Below are 21,416 nucleotides of genomic sequence, written 5' to 3' on the forward strand. Positions count from 1 at the left end.
ATAATGCATATAAATGTGAAAAGAAATTAATTTAAGAGTTGTGTAAACACAAATCAGGATAGAGGTTACTTCTGAGGGGGTGGCAGTGGTAAAGGAGGGGACTCCTTACAAGTAGTTGAAAGTTACTGGTAATATTTTAGTTCTTGGGCTGGGGTGGTGAGGTAGCAAGTTAAAAAGGGTGTTCAATATATCATTTTTAAAATAAATTAATTTAAACAAGCCATCCAAGGACTACTAATTATAGTGTATTATTAACTAATTCTGTGTCCTTGAGGTCCTTTTTTGTTTCGGTGAGGAAGATTGTCCCTGAGCTAACACCTTTGCCAATCTTCCTCTATTTTATATGTGGGATGCTGCCACAGCATGGCTTGATGAGTGGTGTGTAGGTCCCGCCTGGGATCTGAAAGCCCATGAACGCCAAGAGTGTTAACCACTACTATCAGGCCGGCCCCACCTTGAGGTCCTTTTATAAAACCAAAAAAAAAAAAGATGGTACCCACATACCATCTCAGGCCTTCCGGCCCAGCCACGTTTCGAATATCTGAGGAGTTGACTCAAGGCCATGAGCAAAAATGCAGCATCCCAAACCCAAGTACCTACTCCCCACCGGGCCCATAACAACGCCATTAACAGATCAATAAAAAACCCAAGCGAGACAGAACAACAAAAACCCTGCTTAACTAAGACGCAAACAAAAGAGAGAGGAATCACGTGGTGCTCCCTCCCACGCTCGGCGCGCCAATGATGTCACCAATCCGCGACCGGGCCATTGATTCCCGACCGAAGGTAGAGAGGGCTACGTGGTGGGGGAGGGCGGGGGGAGGGTCCTGGCGGCAGTGGCAGCTTCTGGTGTCGGGCTGTATCCCACAGAATTAGGAGACCCGGTAAGAGGCTTTTTCCTTCTCCGCCATCACCTTCCCGTCCTGAACGCCCGGCTCGCGCCGCCTCTCCAGTCTCGGGCGCTGCTGGGAGGGGGGGCCGGGGGCGCCCCGGTGGGCTCCGAGGGGGCCAGGTGGGGATGCGGGGGGTGGGGGGCAGCTTTGCTGGGAGGCGGGAGCGGGGGCCCGTGTGCTGGGGTGCGTGTGTGCTCGCGGCTGTGGGCGGCTGACGCTGCGCACGGATGCTCTGGCGCTCGTGCCAGCCGGAGCCGAACAGCTGGGTACCAAAGGCCCTTGTTTCCTCTCGCCAACTCCCTCGCCTCAAAGAGTGACTGGAGAGCGAGGCGCCTGGGACTCGCCCAGGTCCGCGCCTTGTTGCGCCTTCTCGCCCTAGCTGCATTGGCCCGCGCCTCATCCCCGGGATGATCCCGCCGCCCTTGGCGTGCCTTACCCGGGGGAGGCGTAGGCGGCCGCCGCCGAGAGCCGGCTGCGGGGTCACGGCCGCCGCGCTCTGCCTTGGGCTGGCCCTGGTGCAGGAGGCCCAGTTGCGTCACCGCCCCTTCCTTCATCTGCTTGGCGTGATTCTTGGGCCCCACTAGAGGGTAAGCGTGCCTCAGGTGTTCCGTGTTGCTGTCAGAGTTTGGGAAACTTGCCTTTCAAAAAGGGATACCTGTCATTGGATTTTAAATGCAGCGTGGGGGCGTCCCAGCGCGCGGTTAGCTGAGGGAGCAGAGCCTAAGCTGCTGAGGGAGGAGATTTGCACAGAGGCCTACACAGTGGCTGTTGCCGGAGAGGGAGGCCGGATTGCTAGAACAGGTCGTTGGGAGCAGAGAACGCAGGAGCATCAAATTCTCGAGCAAATGTGAGTGATGATGCCAACTTCTTTCTTTACCAAAGAAGGCGTTCCCATCGTTTCAAAGATCCTGACGTATCTTTTTCATGATTTCGTTATTTAACAAAACATTTAGTGCTTGCTGTACAGGAAGGCAGGAGAATAGAGTGGAAAGGGAGCATGAACTTTGGAATCAGGTCTGCCCTTTCCCAGTTGTGTGACATTGAGTGAGTTATTTAACCTCTCTACTCCTACTTGGTCTTATCTACAAAATGAGGATAATTATATCTACCTTGCAAGGTCGTTGTCAGAATCTGAAGTGTCTAGCTATTATTAGTAAGGGCACAGCACCCAGGCTCTTGAACTTGCTGCCTTGCTGAAGTTTCCCATTGGTACAGCTGCTTGAGAAGAAAGGGAGGTTTTTGCTGTTTTGCTTGTTTGTTATTCTGCCAGATATGATAAAGCAGACTTGGGGGGGGAGGGGCAGAAGAGGGTGTCTCAAAACCCATAATGTCTCTACTGTAGACCTTATAAAATTTTAGAGCTGGAAAGAGGTTAAGGCCTCACTTGATTCTATTAATTACAACTTCTCTTTATTGAGCATTTTCTATGTGCCTGACACTGTACCAAGCACTTTACATACACTAATTTATTTGATCCCTCCAGCAACTCAGTGCAATAAGTAAGTATTATCCCCATTTTACACATGGGGAAGGTGAGGCTTGGCCAAGATCCTAACACTAGTTAATGGCAGAGCTGGAACTTGACCCCAGGCCCTCAGGCTCTGTGGGGTTTTGGGTCTTTCCTTTTCTCAGTGGCTGCAGTCCTTGCAATGTGAACCTGGTGTAGTGGGGGAAGAGAGGCATAAACAGAGTTTAGAGGCCAGTGTTTGCTGCGAGAATAACATCTCAACTTGTCTAGTGATAAATTATCTTTTATTTTACATTTTGCCCAGTGTTGTCCAGGTGCGAACCGAGATTTGGCCTTTTCCACCCAGAGAAAAAGGAAAGGCTCATGGGCACACAGTGCTGGGATCGTGGGCACACAGTAGGTATTCAGTAAATGCCTTTGGAAAGAAGAAAAAATTTTGAAGTATTGTTGTTTTTGCCAAAAAGAGACCTGCTGGTTAATACACAAGGCTCCTTTAAGCTGGCTATTTTTATACTATACCAGACTGTAGTATGAGCGTCTTTCTGATTCGTGGATTACAGATTTGTAGCTATGTTTCAGATCAAGATTGGTATTATTTTCTGTGACCAACTGATTAGAGTTTTCAAATATGTGAACAAGAGGATCTGAGCTTTGGGGCTTCTGTACTGATCTCTTGAGATACAGCAGTTTCTTTTGCTTTAACATCTGTTCGACTTGGACCATAATGGGTCCAGCTGCCTGAGTTAAGTTTTCTGGCGAACAATGGATGATTGTTTGGTATCAGGGATAAAAGTTCAAAATATGAAGTTTGTCGCAAAATTAAATATTTGAGAAAGCTCTGTGACTGATGTGCATTAATGTGGGAATAGTAAGCTGGTTTTAAACAGATGATGTTCTTGGTGTTTTTGATCAGCTATTCTGTGTTGGTTCTCTGTCTGAAGATGATTTAGGGCTGTATAGTGGATTATTAGAGTGGATTATTATATAAACTCACAAGGTTCATATAATCCATCCATGTGGACGGTGACTTACACATCCATAGTTCCTCCACCCAAGGAGCTGTCGCTGCTGCTTCTGTACCCTCTCAGATACCTTGAAGCCACCTGTTTCACCATCTTTACCTAACTTAATGGGAAACCCTCTGCCATAATCTATCCTCCCTTTCCCTCTGTACCCCACCACCTCTACACACGCAGTGAAGCTGTTTCCCAAAAAGAGGGTCTATTAATCTAGTTGCAAATGGCAGAAACCTAATGTAAACTGACCTAAGCAATGAAGCGTTTTCCTCCCGTTGATCATTTAACTAGGATGTCCAAAGATGCGCTTTGGGTATTGGTTGGATCGTGAGGCTGCAGTGATGTCATGAGGATTCTCTGAGCCCTGCCTTTCTCTTTTTTTTATTTGTTGGCCTCATTCTCTCCTGCTGTTTTCTCTACACATACTGAAAAGGCTGACTACTGGCAGCCGCACGCCTGTGACCTTACAGCTCTCTTCTAGCATTGTAAACTAAGCCCTGTGGACAAGGAGATAGAGATACCATGATTGGACAGGTCTGTGTCACAGGCTCACTCCTGAGATGAAGGAGTGAACTGCCCCTCCACAACCACGTGGGATGGGGAAGTACAGTGGTACTAAGCAGGCAAAAACAGCAGATGACTATCGCAAGTGCATGTGTATGTGTATGCATGTGCGCTCGTATCCCACTTCTTTGAGGCCTTTCCAGAACCTTCCAACTGGATTGAATCCACTGGTTTTGTTTGTCCATCCCCACATCATTATTCTGTGGTGACATCCATCATTTGCTCTTTATCCCTTCCACACCTTTCCTTTCCATCTGCTGTTTGGGTTCCCTTTCCTGGTTGCTTCATCTGACTGACTTCCTTATGGATTCAGGTCTTGCTTCTCCTCCCAGGAGCCTTCCTTGACCTCCATCAGTGAGTTAGACCTCCTCTCTGCTCACAGAAACACCCAAGCACAACCCTATTGTGGGTTTGATCTCTGGTTGGTAATTGTCTGTTTAATGGTAGGTTCTCCACTAGACCGAGAGCCGCTTGAGGACAGAGGGGCTCTTTGCTTTGTATTCCCTACCTCCCACCCTTAACTGGCATTATTTTTTTTCCTAGCACTTACAACCAATTGACGTTGTATGTTTGTTTGTTTGTTGCCTGTCTCTCCTCACTAGAATGCCCGCTTCATGAAAATAATGAGGAAAGGAATTTTTGTTTTGTTTACCACTGTATCTCGGGGCTTAGGACAATGCCTGGCACATAGTACGTGCTCAATAAATGTTTATTAAATGAATGAATGAAAATCTGCCCACAGGGAGAAAATGCTGACATCGTGTTGATGAGGATTCCAATCTGCATGATAAATACAGTTCTCACTGTAAATGTCTGTAAACTCGAGTACTGCGGGTCCATCCCGGAAAGGCAGAGCCTCTCTCCCCAGGAGCATCTGAACCTGCGGAAGCCAAGGGTCAGGCCCCAAGGAGAAGCCACCTGGAAATTCCACCCCGTGAGATGTTACATTCCCCTCAAACCTTTCTGAAGTATGATAGGTTGTATATTAAGGTTTTTTCCATAGTTTGAGTCTTTTTCCTTAGAGTAGTAATTTTTAAAACATTTCCTTGAGCACTGACAGTGTGCCAGGCACTGTTCTAAGCCCTTTAGAAGTAACAGTGCATTCTTTGACGGGAGTTCTGGGACCTAGGGTTGTGAACTTAAATTTTTTTTTTTTTAAGATTGGCACCCAAGGTAACAACTGTTGCCAATCTTCTTTTTTATTTTCTGCTTTTTCTCCCCAAATCCCCCCAGTACATAGTTGTATGTTTTAGTTGTGGGTCCTTCTAGTTGTGGCATGTGACATGTCACCTCAACATGGCACGATGAGCGGTGCCATGTCCGCGTCCAGGATCTGAACCGGCAAAACCCTGGGCCACCAAAGCAGAGCACGCGAACTTAACCACTTGGCCGTGGGGCCAGCCCTGTGAACTTAAATTTTTTTTCTCTTTTTAAATACCAAAACACTCAAGAAAGGCTAAAAAAAAAATCCAAATTAGAAAATTATAAAAGAAATGAGACCCTTCTCCATCCAACTCATCTTGCCCTCCAGAGCTAGAGCTGCTAATAGCTCAGCGTATGACTCCTTCCTGACTTTTCTTAGGATTTTACAGTCATAGCCATAAAGTAAAATAAAATATACTATATATATCTCTCTCTCGTCGTCGTTTGGTTTTCCCCGCGACGCAGCCCTGTTCCACACGCCGATCTGCGCCTGGCCTTTCCGTTGGCTGTCCTCGAGGTGCTTCTCCCGCACCCGCTCCTGCTCCCTGGGGCTAAGCTGCCCTGCCTCAGGGCGCCTGGCGGTGCTGGACAGGAGACCAGCGGCCCAGAGCGTGTTCTCTCCATCAGGACGGGGGTTGCTCAAGTGCTGGTCTTCACCGTCTCTCAGGGAGAGCCCAAACCCGGATCTGAGGCCCCACAGAGCACGTCCGTCTTTCTGGTTATCGTTGTGCCTTATCTTCAGGAACCCTACCTGTGCCACATCCAACCCCCAACAGAATACCCTTTTGTTTCTTCTTTTAACACGAAAAAGTAGTTTTCATACCAATAGAGACTTGAAGTAAGAGGGCTGTTGTTTACCTCCACACTGACCCCTCAACGCCCTGGCCCCACTTGCACCCAGCTCCAACAGCCCCTTCTAGTGCTTAGTCTTGGTTTGCTTCCTAAAAAGCGAGTACCAGTTTACACTGCAATACCTGCCCATCGCCGTGCCTCTCTCTCAGCCTGCCCTCTCCAAGTCTAGGTGTTTCAACAAAAAGGGAAAATCCTAGCTACATTGAAAAATGGTGTCTAGTTTTAATTTGCAGCTTTTGTTATGATTCTTTGAACTCTTTTTGTGTATGCTTATTAACCTGTTTTATTTTCATTTTTTAAATTCTCAATGTTCTATTCACTTACCGTGTTTTTAAAAGTAAATTATACAAATTCTCTGAAAATAATTTTATAATGTGCTCATTCTAAAAGACAGACAAAAAACTTTATTTGCTGTGAATATTTTTCCAATTTGTCTGCCATCTAATTTTGGCTTTATCATTAAACATATAAAACCTCATTTTTCATTTTTCTGTAGACAAACTTTGTCCTTTTTGATTTCTTCCTTTGCTTGTAAGCTTTAAAATGTTTTTTCTTTATTCTGTATTCTAGTATTTTAAGTTTGCTTTTTGACATATTACTTTAAAAAGCTAATATTCAGTTTTATTTCAGATTTTCACAAAATATTTCATAAAAGTATTGTGTAATGTTTTAAATAAAATCAGTTTGAATTACATAAAGGTCTATGTTTTATTTTAAAGATGTTTAGTGTATGTATCATGTATTATTCCTTTTTAAAATACTTTATCAGAATATCGAAGCTTGCTCCATAAAACTGATTCAAATGTATGTATAATTCTCATAATTTTAATGTTGTTAGCACTTGCATACATTGCTGCATGAAACAGCGTCTGTCTGTGGCTCCCGCTCTGGTTTAAAGCAGCACACTGCTTCCGTTAACAGCTCCTCGGCGTGTAGCCACGATGCTGAATTTGCCTCTTCCAGTCCCCTTATCGTACTGTTTCCCTAAGACTCTTGTTTACTGAGATATAGTTACGTACAATAAGCAGCACATATTTTATGTGTACCATTCAATGAATTTTGACAAATGTGTATACCTATTTAATCACCATCCAAATCAAGAAAATAAAACATTTCCATCACCCCAGAAAGTTCTCTCGTGCCCCTTTCTGGTCACCACTATTCCCAGAGGCCACCACTATTCTGATGTCTGTCACCATTGATTAGTTTTGCCTGTCCTAAAATTTCATATAAATGGAATTGTACAATATGTACTTTGTGTGTCGCATGTGTCAGTATCCACTGTATGAATATACATCAATTGTTTATTCATTCGTCAGTTGGTGGACATTTGGGTTGTTTCCAGTTTGGGGCTATTAAGAATAAAGCTCTATGAACATTTTTTTTTCTTCTTTATTTATTGTAAAAAGCCCACAATCTGAAATTTACCATCTTAACCAACTTTAATTCAGTAGTGTTACATATGTGGACATTGTGAAACATCTCTAGAACTTTTTCATTGTGCAAATCTGAAACTGTGTACTCATTAGACAACAACTCCCACTTTCCCCTTCTCCCTACCCCTGGTTCTATGAACATTCTTGTAGAAGTGTTTTTGTGGCCATTTTCCTTGGTGAATACCCGAGAGTATAGTTGCTAGGTTGCAGGGTGGTTGTATGTTTAGCCTTAGAAGAAACTGCCAAAGTTTTCCAAGATGGTTGTGCCATTTTCTACTCCGTCTGACAGTGGGTGAGAGTCCTGCTTGTTCCATATCCTCACCAACATTAGATATGGTGAGTTTTTTTATTTTAGCCATTCTGAGAGCTATCAGGCAGTATCTCATTAGGTTATATCACATCATATTTTAATCGTTTATTTACATGGCTGTCTCCATTACCAGATTTGAATTTCTTAAGGGCAAGATTCATGCAATACATATTTATCTTTTTGTTTTTAGCAACTTTTTAACCTATTTTGGGAATATCAGATGCTTTATTATAGAAAACTTGAAAATTGTAGAAAACTATTAAAATGAATAAAATCACTGGTAACCCTGCTTCATTAACATTTTGGTGTCTTTCGTTTGATGCTGTGTTGGTTAGCGCACAGATAGGGCAGTTCCTGGGGTGGTTGATTGAGCAGCTCAGCAGTGTCCCAGCCCTCCACTCTGCCATCCTCAGGTCATCGCTCATTCACAGCAAGGAACCTTTGTCACAGAAAAGTCCCTGGCAGAATTCTTTTTGTGTTTTGTTGGCCAGAGTTGTATCATATATTATTGGCAAGAGTAATGGAATTGCCAAGACCAAGTCACTAGACTAGTCACCATCCTCCCTCTGGTCTGGAGAGGGAGCCTGGCCTTCTCAGAGGAACACGGACAGAATCAGGGCTCTCGGAGAGGAAGGCGTAGTTCTAGGCTGGGTGGTCAGCTAGCTGCACTTAGGCATATTCTTCCTCAAAGATGAAATTGTTCCCTATTTACAATTTTATGTTCCACTTATTATGAACCACACATCTTCCATGGCATTAGCTCTGTAAATAACGCTTTTATGTGTTGTATAATTATGACTACCAGAATCTTGACCGTGCCTCCAGTTTTGGACATCAAAGGTGTTTTCAGTTTTTTGCTATTGTAAACAATGCATAGCCAACATAAATTTTTGTACTAGGTTTTAAATTCCTCAAGGGAGATTTTTATGATTTTATTATTAATTACATTTATTAGTAACTATATAGTAATAGGATTACATTATTGATAATAATTGTTGACTATTAACTGAGGTTATGAACATATTTAAGACTTCTGACACCTGTTGTCCCATTGCTTTGTAAAAAGTTGAACCCATCAGTTTAGTCTTACCACCAGTATGGTGGAGTTCCTGTTTCTCCTCCTTGCCTCATTTGTTCCTTTTCTTCCTCCTCTTTCTTTCATTCAATGATTAATGTATATTCATTTGACAAATTCATTGCTGAGTGCCTTCTATAGCCAAAGTAGTGTGCTGGGCTGAGGGGGTACAAGACTCGTACTTGCTCAGGAGAGACAGACATCACAGTTAATCAAATGATAATGTGAACGTGCAGCTACAAATAGTGATAAGGATTATGAAGAAAGCTTCCTAGGTTTACGTGCCCTCTGCCCTCTGGCACAGGGACAAGACTGGAGGAGAAAACAGTGTGTGAGTTGGCTTTTTCGAGGCTGCAAGAGTGGTCTGAGGTTGTTGGGCAAACAGGATGGAAGGTGCCTTTGGTAGTCTGGTAGGGTAGGCTTGGCGAGGGTGTGGGGGCCTCCTGTGGGCCTCCTTATGGACTTGGCCTTTATCCAAGGAGCAATGGGTAGCCACTAAAGGGTTTAAAAAGGGAGGTGGTGGTAACCTAATCCTATTTGAAAACATTTTGAAGGGGACCAGAATGAATTCCTAGAGTCCCAGGTTAGATTGTGACGTAGTGTAGCCGTGGAGTCCCCAACTAGCACTAAGTAATTTTGTTTTTTCAATTGTTAATTTTATGAATGAAAACGTAAATCTTATTACATTCTCGTGTCTTTAATTATTAGTGATTGAATATTTTCCCAAATGTTCGACAGGCATTTGTCCTTCCTTTTTCGTGAATCGCCTTTCTGTTGACTGCCATGTGGGTGGGGACAGCTTAGTGTCACGGCCAGAGCACCCGCTCTGCAGCCAGAGTGCCTGAGTCTGAGTCCCGATTGCTGGCTGTTTTACTTGAACAACCTCTGCTGCTTTGGTCTGCCTCAGTTTCCTCTCCTGTAACACGGGGGCAGTAATAGTGTGGTTGTGAGGACTAAAAGGTAAACTACAGTGCTGGCCATGTGAGCACTGTGTCTGGATGTGCTATCTTATCTAAGTATGTGGGCTTTCTCCATACATAAATACCCATGAACGCTGTCCTGTGTATGTGTTGTCGCTGTGATTCCCTGTCTGTTTTCATTTTTTTATTAATATATTTTTTAACTTTTTAAAGATTTTTTTTTTATTTTTCCTTTTTCTCCCCAAAGCCCCCCGGTACATAGTTGTATATTTTTAATTGTTGGTCCTTCTAGTTGTGGCATGTGGGATGCCGCCTCAGCGTGGCTTGATGAGTGGTGCCGTGTCTGCGCCCAGGATCCGAACTGGTGAAACCCTGGGCCGCTGAAGTGGAACGCACGAACTTAACCACTCAGCCACCGGGCCAACCCCATTAACTTTTCACTGTGAACATTTTCAAACATTACATCACTTTTTTGAGTACAGAAATTTATCTGCAAGTGAACAGATGTCAGTTTTCTCCTTTGTGATGTCTTCCATTGCTATGAAACAAGTCAAATTGTACACACTGACTTTGTTTTTTAGTGTTTTATTTAAAATACTTTATCATTAATTCTTTAACCCATTTGTAATTTATTTTGGTTTATTAATGTAAGGTAAGGCTCTAAATAGATTTTTTTTTCCCCAAAAGCTAACCAGTTGGCCGAGCTCCATCCGTTGACTAACCCTTCTTCCCCTCACGGCTGCTTTTGGCTCCCTGTTGTGCATTGGATCCACACACACGAGGGTCTGTTTAGGGGAATGTGGTTCTGCTCTGTTAGTCTGTAGCTCCATTCTTGTATGATACCAGTTCTGCCTTGATTTAATTAGCGTAGCTGTCTTCTTTTTAAAAAATATTTTGGCCATCCCTGCCTGCTTGTTCTTGCACTTGAACTTTAGATTAATCATTTTGTCAGGTACCCGCTGCTTGTTGCCCGTAACCTCGTTAGAATTTGCGGTACACTACACTGTTACTTAATTGGACACGAATTGGCATTTATAAACCATTCAACCATCACATTTGGGGCTGGTGTATCCTATTTAAGACATATATTCCTCAGCAGAGTTTTGTACTTTTCCATATATAGGCTCTTCACATTTCTTAAGATTATTCCCAGTTGTTTCTCTCTTTTTTTTTGAATGTTTTATTTGCTATTAAGATTATAGTATTTTTCTGCTACATATAAGGAAGTTGTGTTTTGTATATTTCTCCCATGTCTAGCCATATTCCTTAACTGATATTGGTTCTAAGAGTTTTTCAGTTAATCTTCTTGAATCGACTAGAGTTTTGATATTATCTGCAAATAATCTGTTTTTCTTTACTTTTTAAATTATCTCATATTTCTAGTTTGTGTTATAGAATATGATAGAATTTCCAAAACCATTAAATACCATATTTCTTTGATTCTAAGACCATTGAGCATAAGAACATGCTATTGATTTAATAATAGCTTTTGGAGGCTACTATATGAAATGTACATGCATGTATTGTAATTCACATTCCAATATCAGAAATGTTAGGAGTGCATCTCAGAATTGAGGAAATAAGATAATAGTGGGAATAGTGCCCTTATTTTCTCACTTTAGTGGGAATGCCTAACTATTCTGTTTTAAATATGATATTGGCTGTTGGTTTATGATAGAAAGTCTTCGTTATATTAAAGAAATATCCCTTTTTTCAACTAAAACAAAAACCTCTAATTCTGCTGGACAGTAATGAGAAAACTGTACCGTCTGGTTTAACTAAAAAGTGGAAATTGTGGCTATGCACATGTCCCACATGACAGCTGGTGTGTTTCAGCCTTTCTCCTTTGATAGCCCCAAATGCAGAAATCCCTGGCTGCAGAGCAAGGTCTGTGCTGGTACTTGGAGCTCCCTGGTTTGCAGTGCTGGTCAAGGACGGTGTGTTAGTTTCCTAGAGCTGCAGTAACAAATTACCGCAAAATCTGGTGTCTTAAAACAACAACAATGTATTCTCTCACATTCTCTGGAGGCCGGAAATCTGAAATCAGTACCACTGGACTGACATTAGGATGTGGCAGGCTGTGCTCCCTCCGGAGGCCCTAGGTGAGAATCAAGCCTTGCCTTTGCCAGCTTCTGCCTGCATTGCTTGACTTGTGACCACATCGCCACAAATCAGCCTCTGCCCTGTCTTCACACACTTCCTCTGTGTGTGCAGATGGAAATTTTTGTGAACTTGTCATGCTGAAGGAAATGCTCTTAAAGACGTGTTAGGAATAACAAACCCTCATTTGTTCCCTTTGGAGAGAAACCTATGGACACCTGAAAGTGGCTCTAGGTCAATTCCCAGAAAATCAGTCCACTGAAAGTTCTACAAGGGCCTCTCAACCTCGCCCCCTCCCATTGTCCCCCAGGTTCCACCTCTGTCTCAGCTCTGCAGCAGCCAGGAGCAGGGCAGAGTGCATTTCCTCTAATACTATTATGAAGACAGAATAAAAACTGATCAATTAAGGCTAGAGAGCTTAAAGAAAAAAGGAAAGTCAGCCTACTGGTGGTTTAGTAAATTGCTTATTCAAGGAATTGGCCATTCGGCAGATTGACTTTCTGCAACTGGCTGTTGGTGAAAGTGGCCTGCTTCCCCAGGAAACACTCACCCCTCGGGGCAGAGGCTGCCTTCCAGCCTGCCTAGAACAGGACTGCACTTGTCCCCTCTGTCCCCTACAGATGGGGGAGATGGGAACATTGCTCTTGCAGGAAGCTGGGACTAAGCCCAGCCTCTCACAGGCTGGGTCATAGGGAAGAGGAGGAAGAGAAATCAAGAGTGAGTGGGCGGTCCCCCCTTTATTTTTATTTTTTTTCAAGTCTTTAATCCATTTTTTTATTGAGTTAATGATAGGTTACACTCTTGTGAAATTTCAGGTGTACATTCATGTTTGTCAGTCGTGTTGTAGGTGCACCATTCCCCCCTTGTGCGCACCCCCCACCCCACCTTTCCCCTGGTGGCCACTAATCTGTTCTCTTTGTCTACATTTTTAAATTCCTCATATGAGTGGAGTCATACAGAGATTATCCTTCTCTAACTGGCTTATTTCACTTAACATGATTCCCTCAAGGTCCATCCATGTTCTTGCAAATGGAATGATTTTGTTCTGTTTTACAGCTGAGTGGTATTCCATTGTATATATATACCACCTCTTCTTTATCCAGTCATCTGTTGATGGGCACTTAGGTTGCTTCCACGTCTTGGCTATTGTAGATAATGCTGCAGTGAACATTGGGGTGCACAGGACTTTTGGAATTGCTGACTTCAAGCTCTCTGGATAGATACCCAGTAGTGGAATAGCTGGGTCGTATGGTAGTTCTATTTTTAAGTTTTTGAGGAATCTCCATACTGTTTTCCGTAGTGGCTGCACCAGTTTGCATTCCCACCAGCAGTGTATGAGGGTTCCTTTTTCTCCACAACCTCTCCAACATTTGTTACTATTAGTTTTAGATATTTTTGTCATTCTAATGGGTGTAAGGTGATATCTTAGTGTAGTTTTGATTTGCATTTCCCTGATGATCAGTGATGATGAGCATCTTTTCATGTGCCTATTGGCCATCCGTATATCTTCTTTGGAGAAATGTCTGTTCATGTCTCCAGCCCATTTTTTGATCAGGTTGTTTGATTTTTTGTTGTTGAGTTGTGAGAGTTCTTTATATATTATGGATATTAAGCCTTTGTCAGATATATGACTTGCAAATATTTTTTCCCAGTTAGTGGGTTGTTTTTTTGTTTCAATCCTGTTTTCATTTGCCTTGAAGAAGCTCTTTAGTCTGCTGAAGTCCCATTTGTTTATTCTTTCTATTGTTTCCCTTCTCTGAGAAGACATGGTGTCCGAAAAGATCCTTTTAATACTGATGTCAAAGAGTGTACTGCCTACGTTTTCTTCCAGAAGCCTTATGGTTTCAGGTCTCACCTTTAGGTCTTTGATCCATTTTGAGTTTATTTTGGTGAATGGTGAGAAAGAATGGTCAATTTTCATTCCTTTATATGTGGCTTTCCAGTTTTCCCAGCACCATTTGTTGAAAAGCCTTTCTTTTCTCCATTGTATGCCCTCAGCTCCTTTGTTGAAGATTAGCTGTCCCTAGATGTGTGGTTTTATTTCTGGGCTTTCAATTCTGTTCCATTGATCTGTGCACCTGTTTTTGTATCAGTACCATGCTGTTTTGATTACTGTAGCTTTGTAGTATGTTTTGAAGTCAGGGATTGTGATGCCTCCAGCTTTGTTCTTTTTTCTCAGGATTGCTTTAGAAATTCAGGGTCATTTGTTGCCCCATATGAATTTTAGGATTCTTTGTTCTAATTCTGTAAAGAATGTCATTGGGATTCTGATTGGGATGGCGTTGAATCTGTAGATTGCTTTAGGTAGAAAGGACATTTTAACTATGTTTATTCTTCCAATCCATGTACCTGGAATGTCTTTCCATCTCCTTATGTCGTCATCCAATTCTCTCAGAAAGGCCTTGTAATTTTCTTTATATAGGTCCTTCACTTCCTTACGCTGAGGTATTTTATTCTTTTTGTTGTGATGGGAGGTCTCCCCTTTAGACCCTGACTCAGTGGAAGCCAAATGTGGCCCAGTAGCTGAAGCTTTCTGTACTGGCCAGAGCCAAACTAGAAGTCAGTCGGATGCTGCGTGCCAGACCCGTCTAGTGCTGGAGAGGCAGGTTAAGGGGTCAGGACTTAATGCATAAACCACAAGTTGTATTGGGTCATCTCGTGGGACTGTTATGAGACTAAATGTACATTAACTGTTTAAACTTACATAAAATATTTAGCTCAGGCCTTTTAGCCTTTATTGTTAGTATTGTCTTGACATTATTACTAATATTATATCTTTAATATATGATAATACCTACCATCAATGCCTGTGCTTATAGATAGTTGATAAAGAGCCGCTTTTCTTCTTTCATTTACTGGATAACTTTGATTGGGTACGGGCACTTATCCACTTCTGGAGACCTGTTTCTTGTGTGGTTGCCTGAGGTACCTCTTGCTTTCTTGTGACTTCAGAAGCCAGTCTAGTCATTAACATCAACAGAATATACATCACCATAAATACGGCTTGGGCAACGCACTATTCTGCCTACAAAAAGCCTTACAGGTCATCAGAGCAAGTGGGGTTATCGTGGGAAGACCCGCAGAATTTTGAAAATTATGTTGATGTGGCAGTAGCTGTTTCAGTGGAATAAAAAACCCAATGATAAAGAATTGAAGAGAAACATCAACAAAAAAAGAGGGCAATAAATTTGTGCCTAGCGACTATGAATTGCTTATTATGTATTTCCTATGAGTTAAGATAAGAACATGAGTTTATTTATGTGCATATCCTATTCTAAAATAATGCCCTAGTACTTAAAAATAACTCAGTAATTTCTTCCTCTTTTAATAATGTTTTGCGAGTTAAGTAGCATACATTAACAGGCAGTATGTTTCTGTTGCAGTATCACTGTAAGAGCAAATATTGAAGGCGTTTGCAGACATGTGCTTTACAGTAGGGAGAGAGAGGATCCAGTTGGACGGAGCCCATATGTGCAGTGAAGTCTGGTTGTAGGAAATTATGGACTAAGAAGACTGTTGTCAATATGCATCCCTGGACACAGGTTAAACAGAAGATCCACAAGAAGCCAAATGAATCATTGCGAAAGCCAGACTCACAGTTATAGTTAAAAAGCAAGAATAGCAGGGATGCGGGACTAGAGCCAACCCAGGAGCCCAGAGAATAAGGCATCCTTCCCCATAAGTTGGGAAGTCCAGGCCCGTGAAGGCCCTTAGGGAGCCGGAGTTGGCAGTGTTATGTGGAAGCCAGATCTCCGAGAATACTGAGTGAGGGGCTTTTCTATGAATTCCTAATTTTAGACGGTAATTCTTAATCATTTAGGCGGTTGTTAGCAAGTAGCCCTAGCTGGTATGTACACAGGAGGACATGCATTGGAGGTTACTTCACAGCTGGCGGCAGACACTTACAGGCCCCCAGGGAGGTGAGCACCCTGCGTTAGGAGAGGCGTGCCTGTGCAACCACAGGGGCTTTGTGCACAGGGATAACACGGGAAGGTGGGCACTAGGGAAGTAACAGTGGAGGATTAGGGATAATTTTGACTGTGTATGCTCGTCTGTATTTTCTGATATCTTCTGAAATTTGCTGTAGTCAACCTGTGATGTCTCGTTAATTTTTTAAAGAGCATCATCCAACTTGTTAAGTCCCTACAATAGAACAGCACAAAGATCAACGTCATCACCTCACAACCTTGTAGGAGCTGAAACAATTACTGAGGGGGAGGAGATGTTTACGAATAAGACGCTCCAGTTACCTGAGCTGCTCACACTAAATGACGAGAGCAGCTGTTCTTCTTTCAAGGCAGAAACTAACCCTCTGTTTAGGAAACAAATTTCCCATTTCTGCTTCACCACGGCATCCTGTGTTGGATTAAAAGGCCGCAGCGGTGTGGCTTCCCCTGCACAATAGTTGTGATTAAGGCTTTTCTGGACCATTCTTGTAGAAGAGTTAAATTTCTTTGGGATTGTTTAGCCTGAAGGCAAGAAAGCAGAAGTAAGACATAGCTCATTTTACTGAAATGGAAAATAGAACGTGGGAAGACAGGCTGGAATTGCTGCTGCGAGAGTTTTTTGTTGTTTTTAATCTTTTAAAATTGTGAAGTATAGCACATACCTACATGCATAAAGCGTTAGTGTAAAACTTCATGAATTAGGGGCTGGCCCCGTGGCCGAGTGGTTAAGTTCGCGCGCTCCGCTGCAGGCGGCCCAGTGTTTCGTTGGTTCGAATCCTGGGCGTGGACATGGCACTGCTCATCAGACCACGCTGAGGCAGCGTCCCACATGCCACAACTGGAAGAACCCACAACGAAGAATACACAACTATGTACCGGGGGGCTTTGGGGAGAAAAAGGAAAAAATAAAATCTTAAAAACAAAAAAAAAAACTTCATGAATTATTGGAAAGCAACCATATATGTAGACACCGCCCAAGTCAACAACTAGGACATCATCACTACCCAGAACATTCCTTCCCAGTCAAAAGTCCCTCCTTCCTCCCAGAGGTAACCACCATCCTCTCTCTTATGCAGAGCACACTATGGTTTAGTTTTGCCTGATTTTAGACTTTATGTAAGCAGAACCATATGGTATGTTTATAACTTCTCTCACTCAATATCGTGTTTAGATAATTACCCACCTACTTGCATGTGGTTGTAGTTTTTTCATTTTTGTTGCTGTGTAATATTCCATCATAGGTGTGTGCCACCATTTATCCATTTTACTTTGGATGGACATTTGTGGTGTTTCCAGTTTGGGAGCTGTTATGAATCACGCAACTATGAACTTCTTGTACACGTATCCAGGTCTAGGAGTGGAGTTACTGAATTGTGGGGTGTATATATTCACCTGTCTTAAACAGTGGCAAACTGGTTTCCTGTGGTGACTAGGAGCTGCTTTGTGTCCTGTCTCCCACCTGGTCTGATCAGGTGGTTAATGTTGCCTGTCTTATGGATGGGCAGTAACTCACTGTGCCTTTCCCTGGGGTGATGAGATCGAGCAGCGTTTCATATGTTCACTGATATTTTTAATTTCCTCTTGTGAAGTTCCTATGCCACCATTTTGCCCATTGTTTTTCCTACTGAGCAGTCTATTATTCAGTCAACTAACCAGCCCTCTAAAGGTCACTCTGCAGGGAATATGGGGCTGTATAACATATGTTCCCTGCCCTGAGGAGAAAGTGTTACAGCTCTAAAGGCAGGTATATAAACAAGTAATTCATAATGCTGTGATGATTGTCGAGGCATCGATCTTGCCCACCAGGCTGCCTATTAGCTGAAGGATGGGGCTCTTGTTCATGTCACGTTCCCAGTGCTTAACACTGTATGTGGCACATATTAGGTGCTTAGTAAAGTTGTGTTAAGTGATTGAATGAGGCATTTTCAGAGGATGGTAAAAGTGTTCTAGTAGGGGTAAGGGCTGAGTAAAAGAGAAGCCCAAAATAAGGAACCACAAATTGCCCCTACTCCCCCTCCACGGAGTGGGGCAAGGCTTCACCGTGAAGTAATGTTTGAAGCAGATCTTGAAAGACTGTTTCATCAGAAGCAATGGAGGAAGTACATTCTAGGCCAAGGAACAGAAAGTACAAAGGCACAGAAGGGAGACACAGCGCAGCCTACGCTAGAAATGTGAAACTTGGGGTGACTGGCACTTAGGAAGAATGGAATGAGACCACAGTGGAGAAAGGGCCTCAGCTGGCCATGATGTTGCGGAGGGACTGCCTTGTAAATCTCATAAGCACTGGGGATAAAATTGAGATTAAACACAGAAAAAGAAATTTCTCACAGGTGAGGGGAGGTGGGGGGCTATTGATCACTAGAATTCATCTCAAGAATCTTTTCCTAGGTATCCTGAACCAAGTGGAGCAGATAGATAAGCCTGATCCTGAAATCATTTGAATTTTTTCCCTCTACCAAGTTATCTTTTAGAAAGTCATGGCGTAACTTGAGCCAGTGTAGAGTGGTGAGAAAGGGTGAACTTTCCTAGTCGGAGCTGGATTTAGCAGCAGCGGGGCGCAGCCTTAGTCAAGCCTCAGTTTCCAGGTCTGTAATTTGGGAATAATGCCAACCCATAGAGCTGTTGTGAAGATTAGGGAGATAATGCACATAAAGGACTTCACCCTTGCCTGGATGGACGAATGGTGAAAGTGGGATGGTTTATGATCCTAAACTGTTTCATGATCTAAATTGTAGATCATAAATTGTGCAGTTACCGTTCGCATTGTCTTGCTTTTTATCAGTTTGCTATTAAACAGTATAAACAGTTCGCTTGTTTATAACTTTGCTGTTAGCGGTTCACGTGTGTTTAGAATATGTTAGGAATATGAATACATAGTCCACAGTGGGACGTTAGTCATCGAAGAGCTCTGCGCCCCCACCCCACCCGCCTTCCACTCCAGAGACACACGGCCAGTCAGTGCGGACGGGGCAGAGGACAGAGCCCCGTGTCCCTCCAGTGCCCGGCTTGGTTCGCAGGGTCTTTGTTTGCTTTTGCTTTATCCCGTGTATTGCTGAGAGGGCCATGTGAGGGGAATTATGAGCTCAGTATTTATAGCTGTTTTCCTAAAGAAAGAGTATCTTACCCGGCTCTCATGCAAGGAAAGGATTAGACTTGTAACGGGCGTGAAACCAGACAGCTCCTGCTCGCTTTGCCCAAACCCCTCCCCTCGGCCGAACTTTCCGAAGGGAAGGGAAGGGGAAGTCCTTCGGAAGAAACGAAAGTGAAATTGAACCGGAGCCATTTCGCAGCCCAGCTCGCCCGGCGGCCCAGCGCGAGCCTTCTCCCGTCCCGACCCCCGAGGCGCCCCTGGTGTCGGGGAGCAGCGAGGGGGCGGCCGGCCGTGCGGCGGGCGGGGCGCCGGGACATGCCTCCCGGGCGCCATGGACCCGAGGCAGGTAAGCCTGCGGCCTCCGAGCCTGGGCCGCCCGGACTCCCCCGCCCGCCCGGGGCTCGTCTTCAGCCTCACTTGCGCTGTGGTTTAGTCGCGACATACGTGCGTTGTGAGTGAGTGAGAGTAGGGGGCTGTGTATGTGTTCTTGCCAAGAAAATTGCTGTTCCAGAATTTGTAGCGTGGTAATTAATTCTGCAGTGTTGAGCAACGCGTGGAAGAGGCTGTGAGGGAAAATGCACCTCCGTCCCAGGAGCAAGGCCTGGGCCTCGGTCAGGGCCTTTCTGCTAGGATCCGGTTTCTGCCCCCGGCCCCTGAGCCCCGCTTAGGCAACATGCTTTTAGTAGTCTCCTCTGCCCCTTTCACTTCCTGAAGGCTTTGGGGAATGAAAAATAGCCTTTCTTAACCTGTAAGAGAAGGTTTATAGCAGCTTTATTCATTATTGCTAAAAACTGGAAAAAACCAAATGTCCTTCAACAAATGATTAGATGAACAAACTGAGATACATCCGTATAATAGACTACTGCTCTGGGAAAAAGGAAAAAAAATGGGGGGCCGCCTGGTGGTGTAGTGGTTAAGTTCCTGCTCTCTGTTTGGCAGTCTGGGTTTCCCCAGTTCAGGTCCTGGGCGCAGACCTCCGCATGGCTCATCAAGCCATGCTGTGGCAGCATCCCACGTACAAAATAGAGGAAGATTGGCGCATATGTTAGCTCAGCAGAATCCTCCTCAAGCAAAAAGAAGAAGATTGGCAACAGGTGTTAGCTCAGGACCAGTCTTCCTCACCAAAACGAAAAAGGAAGGAACAGCTGACACATGCAACAGCATGGATGAATCTCAAGTGCATAAGCTAAACAAAAGAAGCTAGACTCAAAAGACACATGCTGTGTGAGTCCATTTATATGACATCCTGGAAGAAATAAGCTAGAGGGACAGAAAACATGGATGGTTGCCAGGGGCTGGATGTCGGGGAAGGAGTTGACTGCAAAATGCATGAGAAGACGTTTTGGGAAAATGGAAATGTTCTGTATCTTAATCGTGGTGAGAGTTATAAGGCTACATGTGCTTTGACTATATAGTCAACACCCATAGTTTACCCTAAAAAAGGTAAATTTTACCCATGTACCCATATATATGTCCCTTTAAAGGATTAGGGACACCTGACTTGAAGGAAAAGCATTTCTTCATGCATACCAATATGTTATGCTATAGAGCCCATGTGGTAAAGATGCTCATCTAAATGTATACGACTAAAGTGAAATTTTGCAGGACAGTACATGTTAAATGACTTGTTACATACTTTGTGTAGTAAATAGACGTGAAGTGGACACGTGGAGCTGTTGAGGGATTTAGAATGATCAGCCAGGGGTGGTCGCCCGGTTTCCTCCTCTCGCTCCGTTCATCGGCTCTCCCAGTGGCTGTTCTCAAGTGCTGGTTTGGCTTGGCTTTTAGGGGACTTAAGGAGGTATAAAGAAGAAATTAATAATTTCCCTCTAATTTTTCCCTGAAGTAACTGTTGTTAACAAATTCATGTGTCCTTTCCTTCTTTATTTTCTCTGTGTTCATTCTAGCATGCACACACACACATATTCATGGGTTTTTTCTTTTGTTTACAAAAAAGGGATTATAGCATACATGTTCCTCTCCAACTTACTTTATTGTTGTTTAATTTAACATTATATCCTTCCTAAATTTTCTCCAGGTGACTACAAATAGATTGTAACATTTTTTTAAGAAACCGTGAGTACCGTTCCATAGCATGAATGTGTCATGATTTATGCAACTCTTGATGGACATTCAGATATTTTGCAGGTTTTGGCCAAGTGATAGCAGTTTAAATCTAGAAATCGTTTAGCTGCAAAGTGACTTTAACCACTTTGAAACAAAGTTCTTTTACCAAAGTCACTCAGAGAGCCAATCAGAAAACCCTTGAAGCCCCCTCTACTTTGGGGCTGTAAACTGAGCGCTCACCCTCTGTACACATATGCACCTCAGGTAGGGGCGCGGTGCAGCAAGAGGAGCAAGGAAAGAGACGGGATTGTGTGCCCCGGGATGTCTTGTTTGTACAGTCGTTAATTCAACAAACGTGGTTCAGGATCAGCTTTGTGCCAGGTACTGTCTTAGGTACTGGGGATGCTAGGATAACTGAAGCATAGTCCTTGTCTCCCTGGAGTCAACTGCAGCCCCTCCTCAATACTACTTGGG

The 21,416-nt window shown here is 43.6% G+C and overlaps 1 protein-coding gene across 33 annotated transcripts in view; it reads left to right on the forward strand.

Moving 5' to 3' along the window:
* The first annotated feature begins 671 nt into the window (after positions 1-671).
* ADAR (adenosine deaminase RNA specific) overlaps positions 672-21,416 on the forward strand; it is a 44,658-nt gene continuing 23,913 nt past the window's right edge. For 6 of the 33 annotated variants that reach the window (XM_005610068.4, XM_001497551.5, XM_070268085.1 and 3 more), the window contains exon 1: positions 19,034-19,221. In XM_005610068.4, coding sequence (XP_005610125.1) covers positions 19,207-19,221 — 15 coding nt within the window. In that variant the 5' untranslated portion in view covers positions 19,034-19,206. Of the gene's footprint in view, positions 885-1,036; positions 1,481-1,699; positions 1,741-18,901; positions 19,222-21,416 lie in introns of those variants that run through there. The other 27 variants (XM_005610074.4, XM_070268088.1, XM_070268096.1 and 24 more) reach the window with 15 other exon arrangements.

This window comes from Equus caballus, chromosome 5, assembly GCF_041296265.1.
Source record: "Equus caballus isolate H_3958 breed thoroughbred chromosome 5, TB-T2T, whole genome shotgun sequence".
NCBI classification, from domain to species: Eukaryota; Metazoa; Chordata; class Mammalia; order Perissodactyla; family Equidae; genus Equus; species Equus caballus.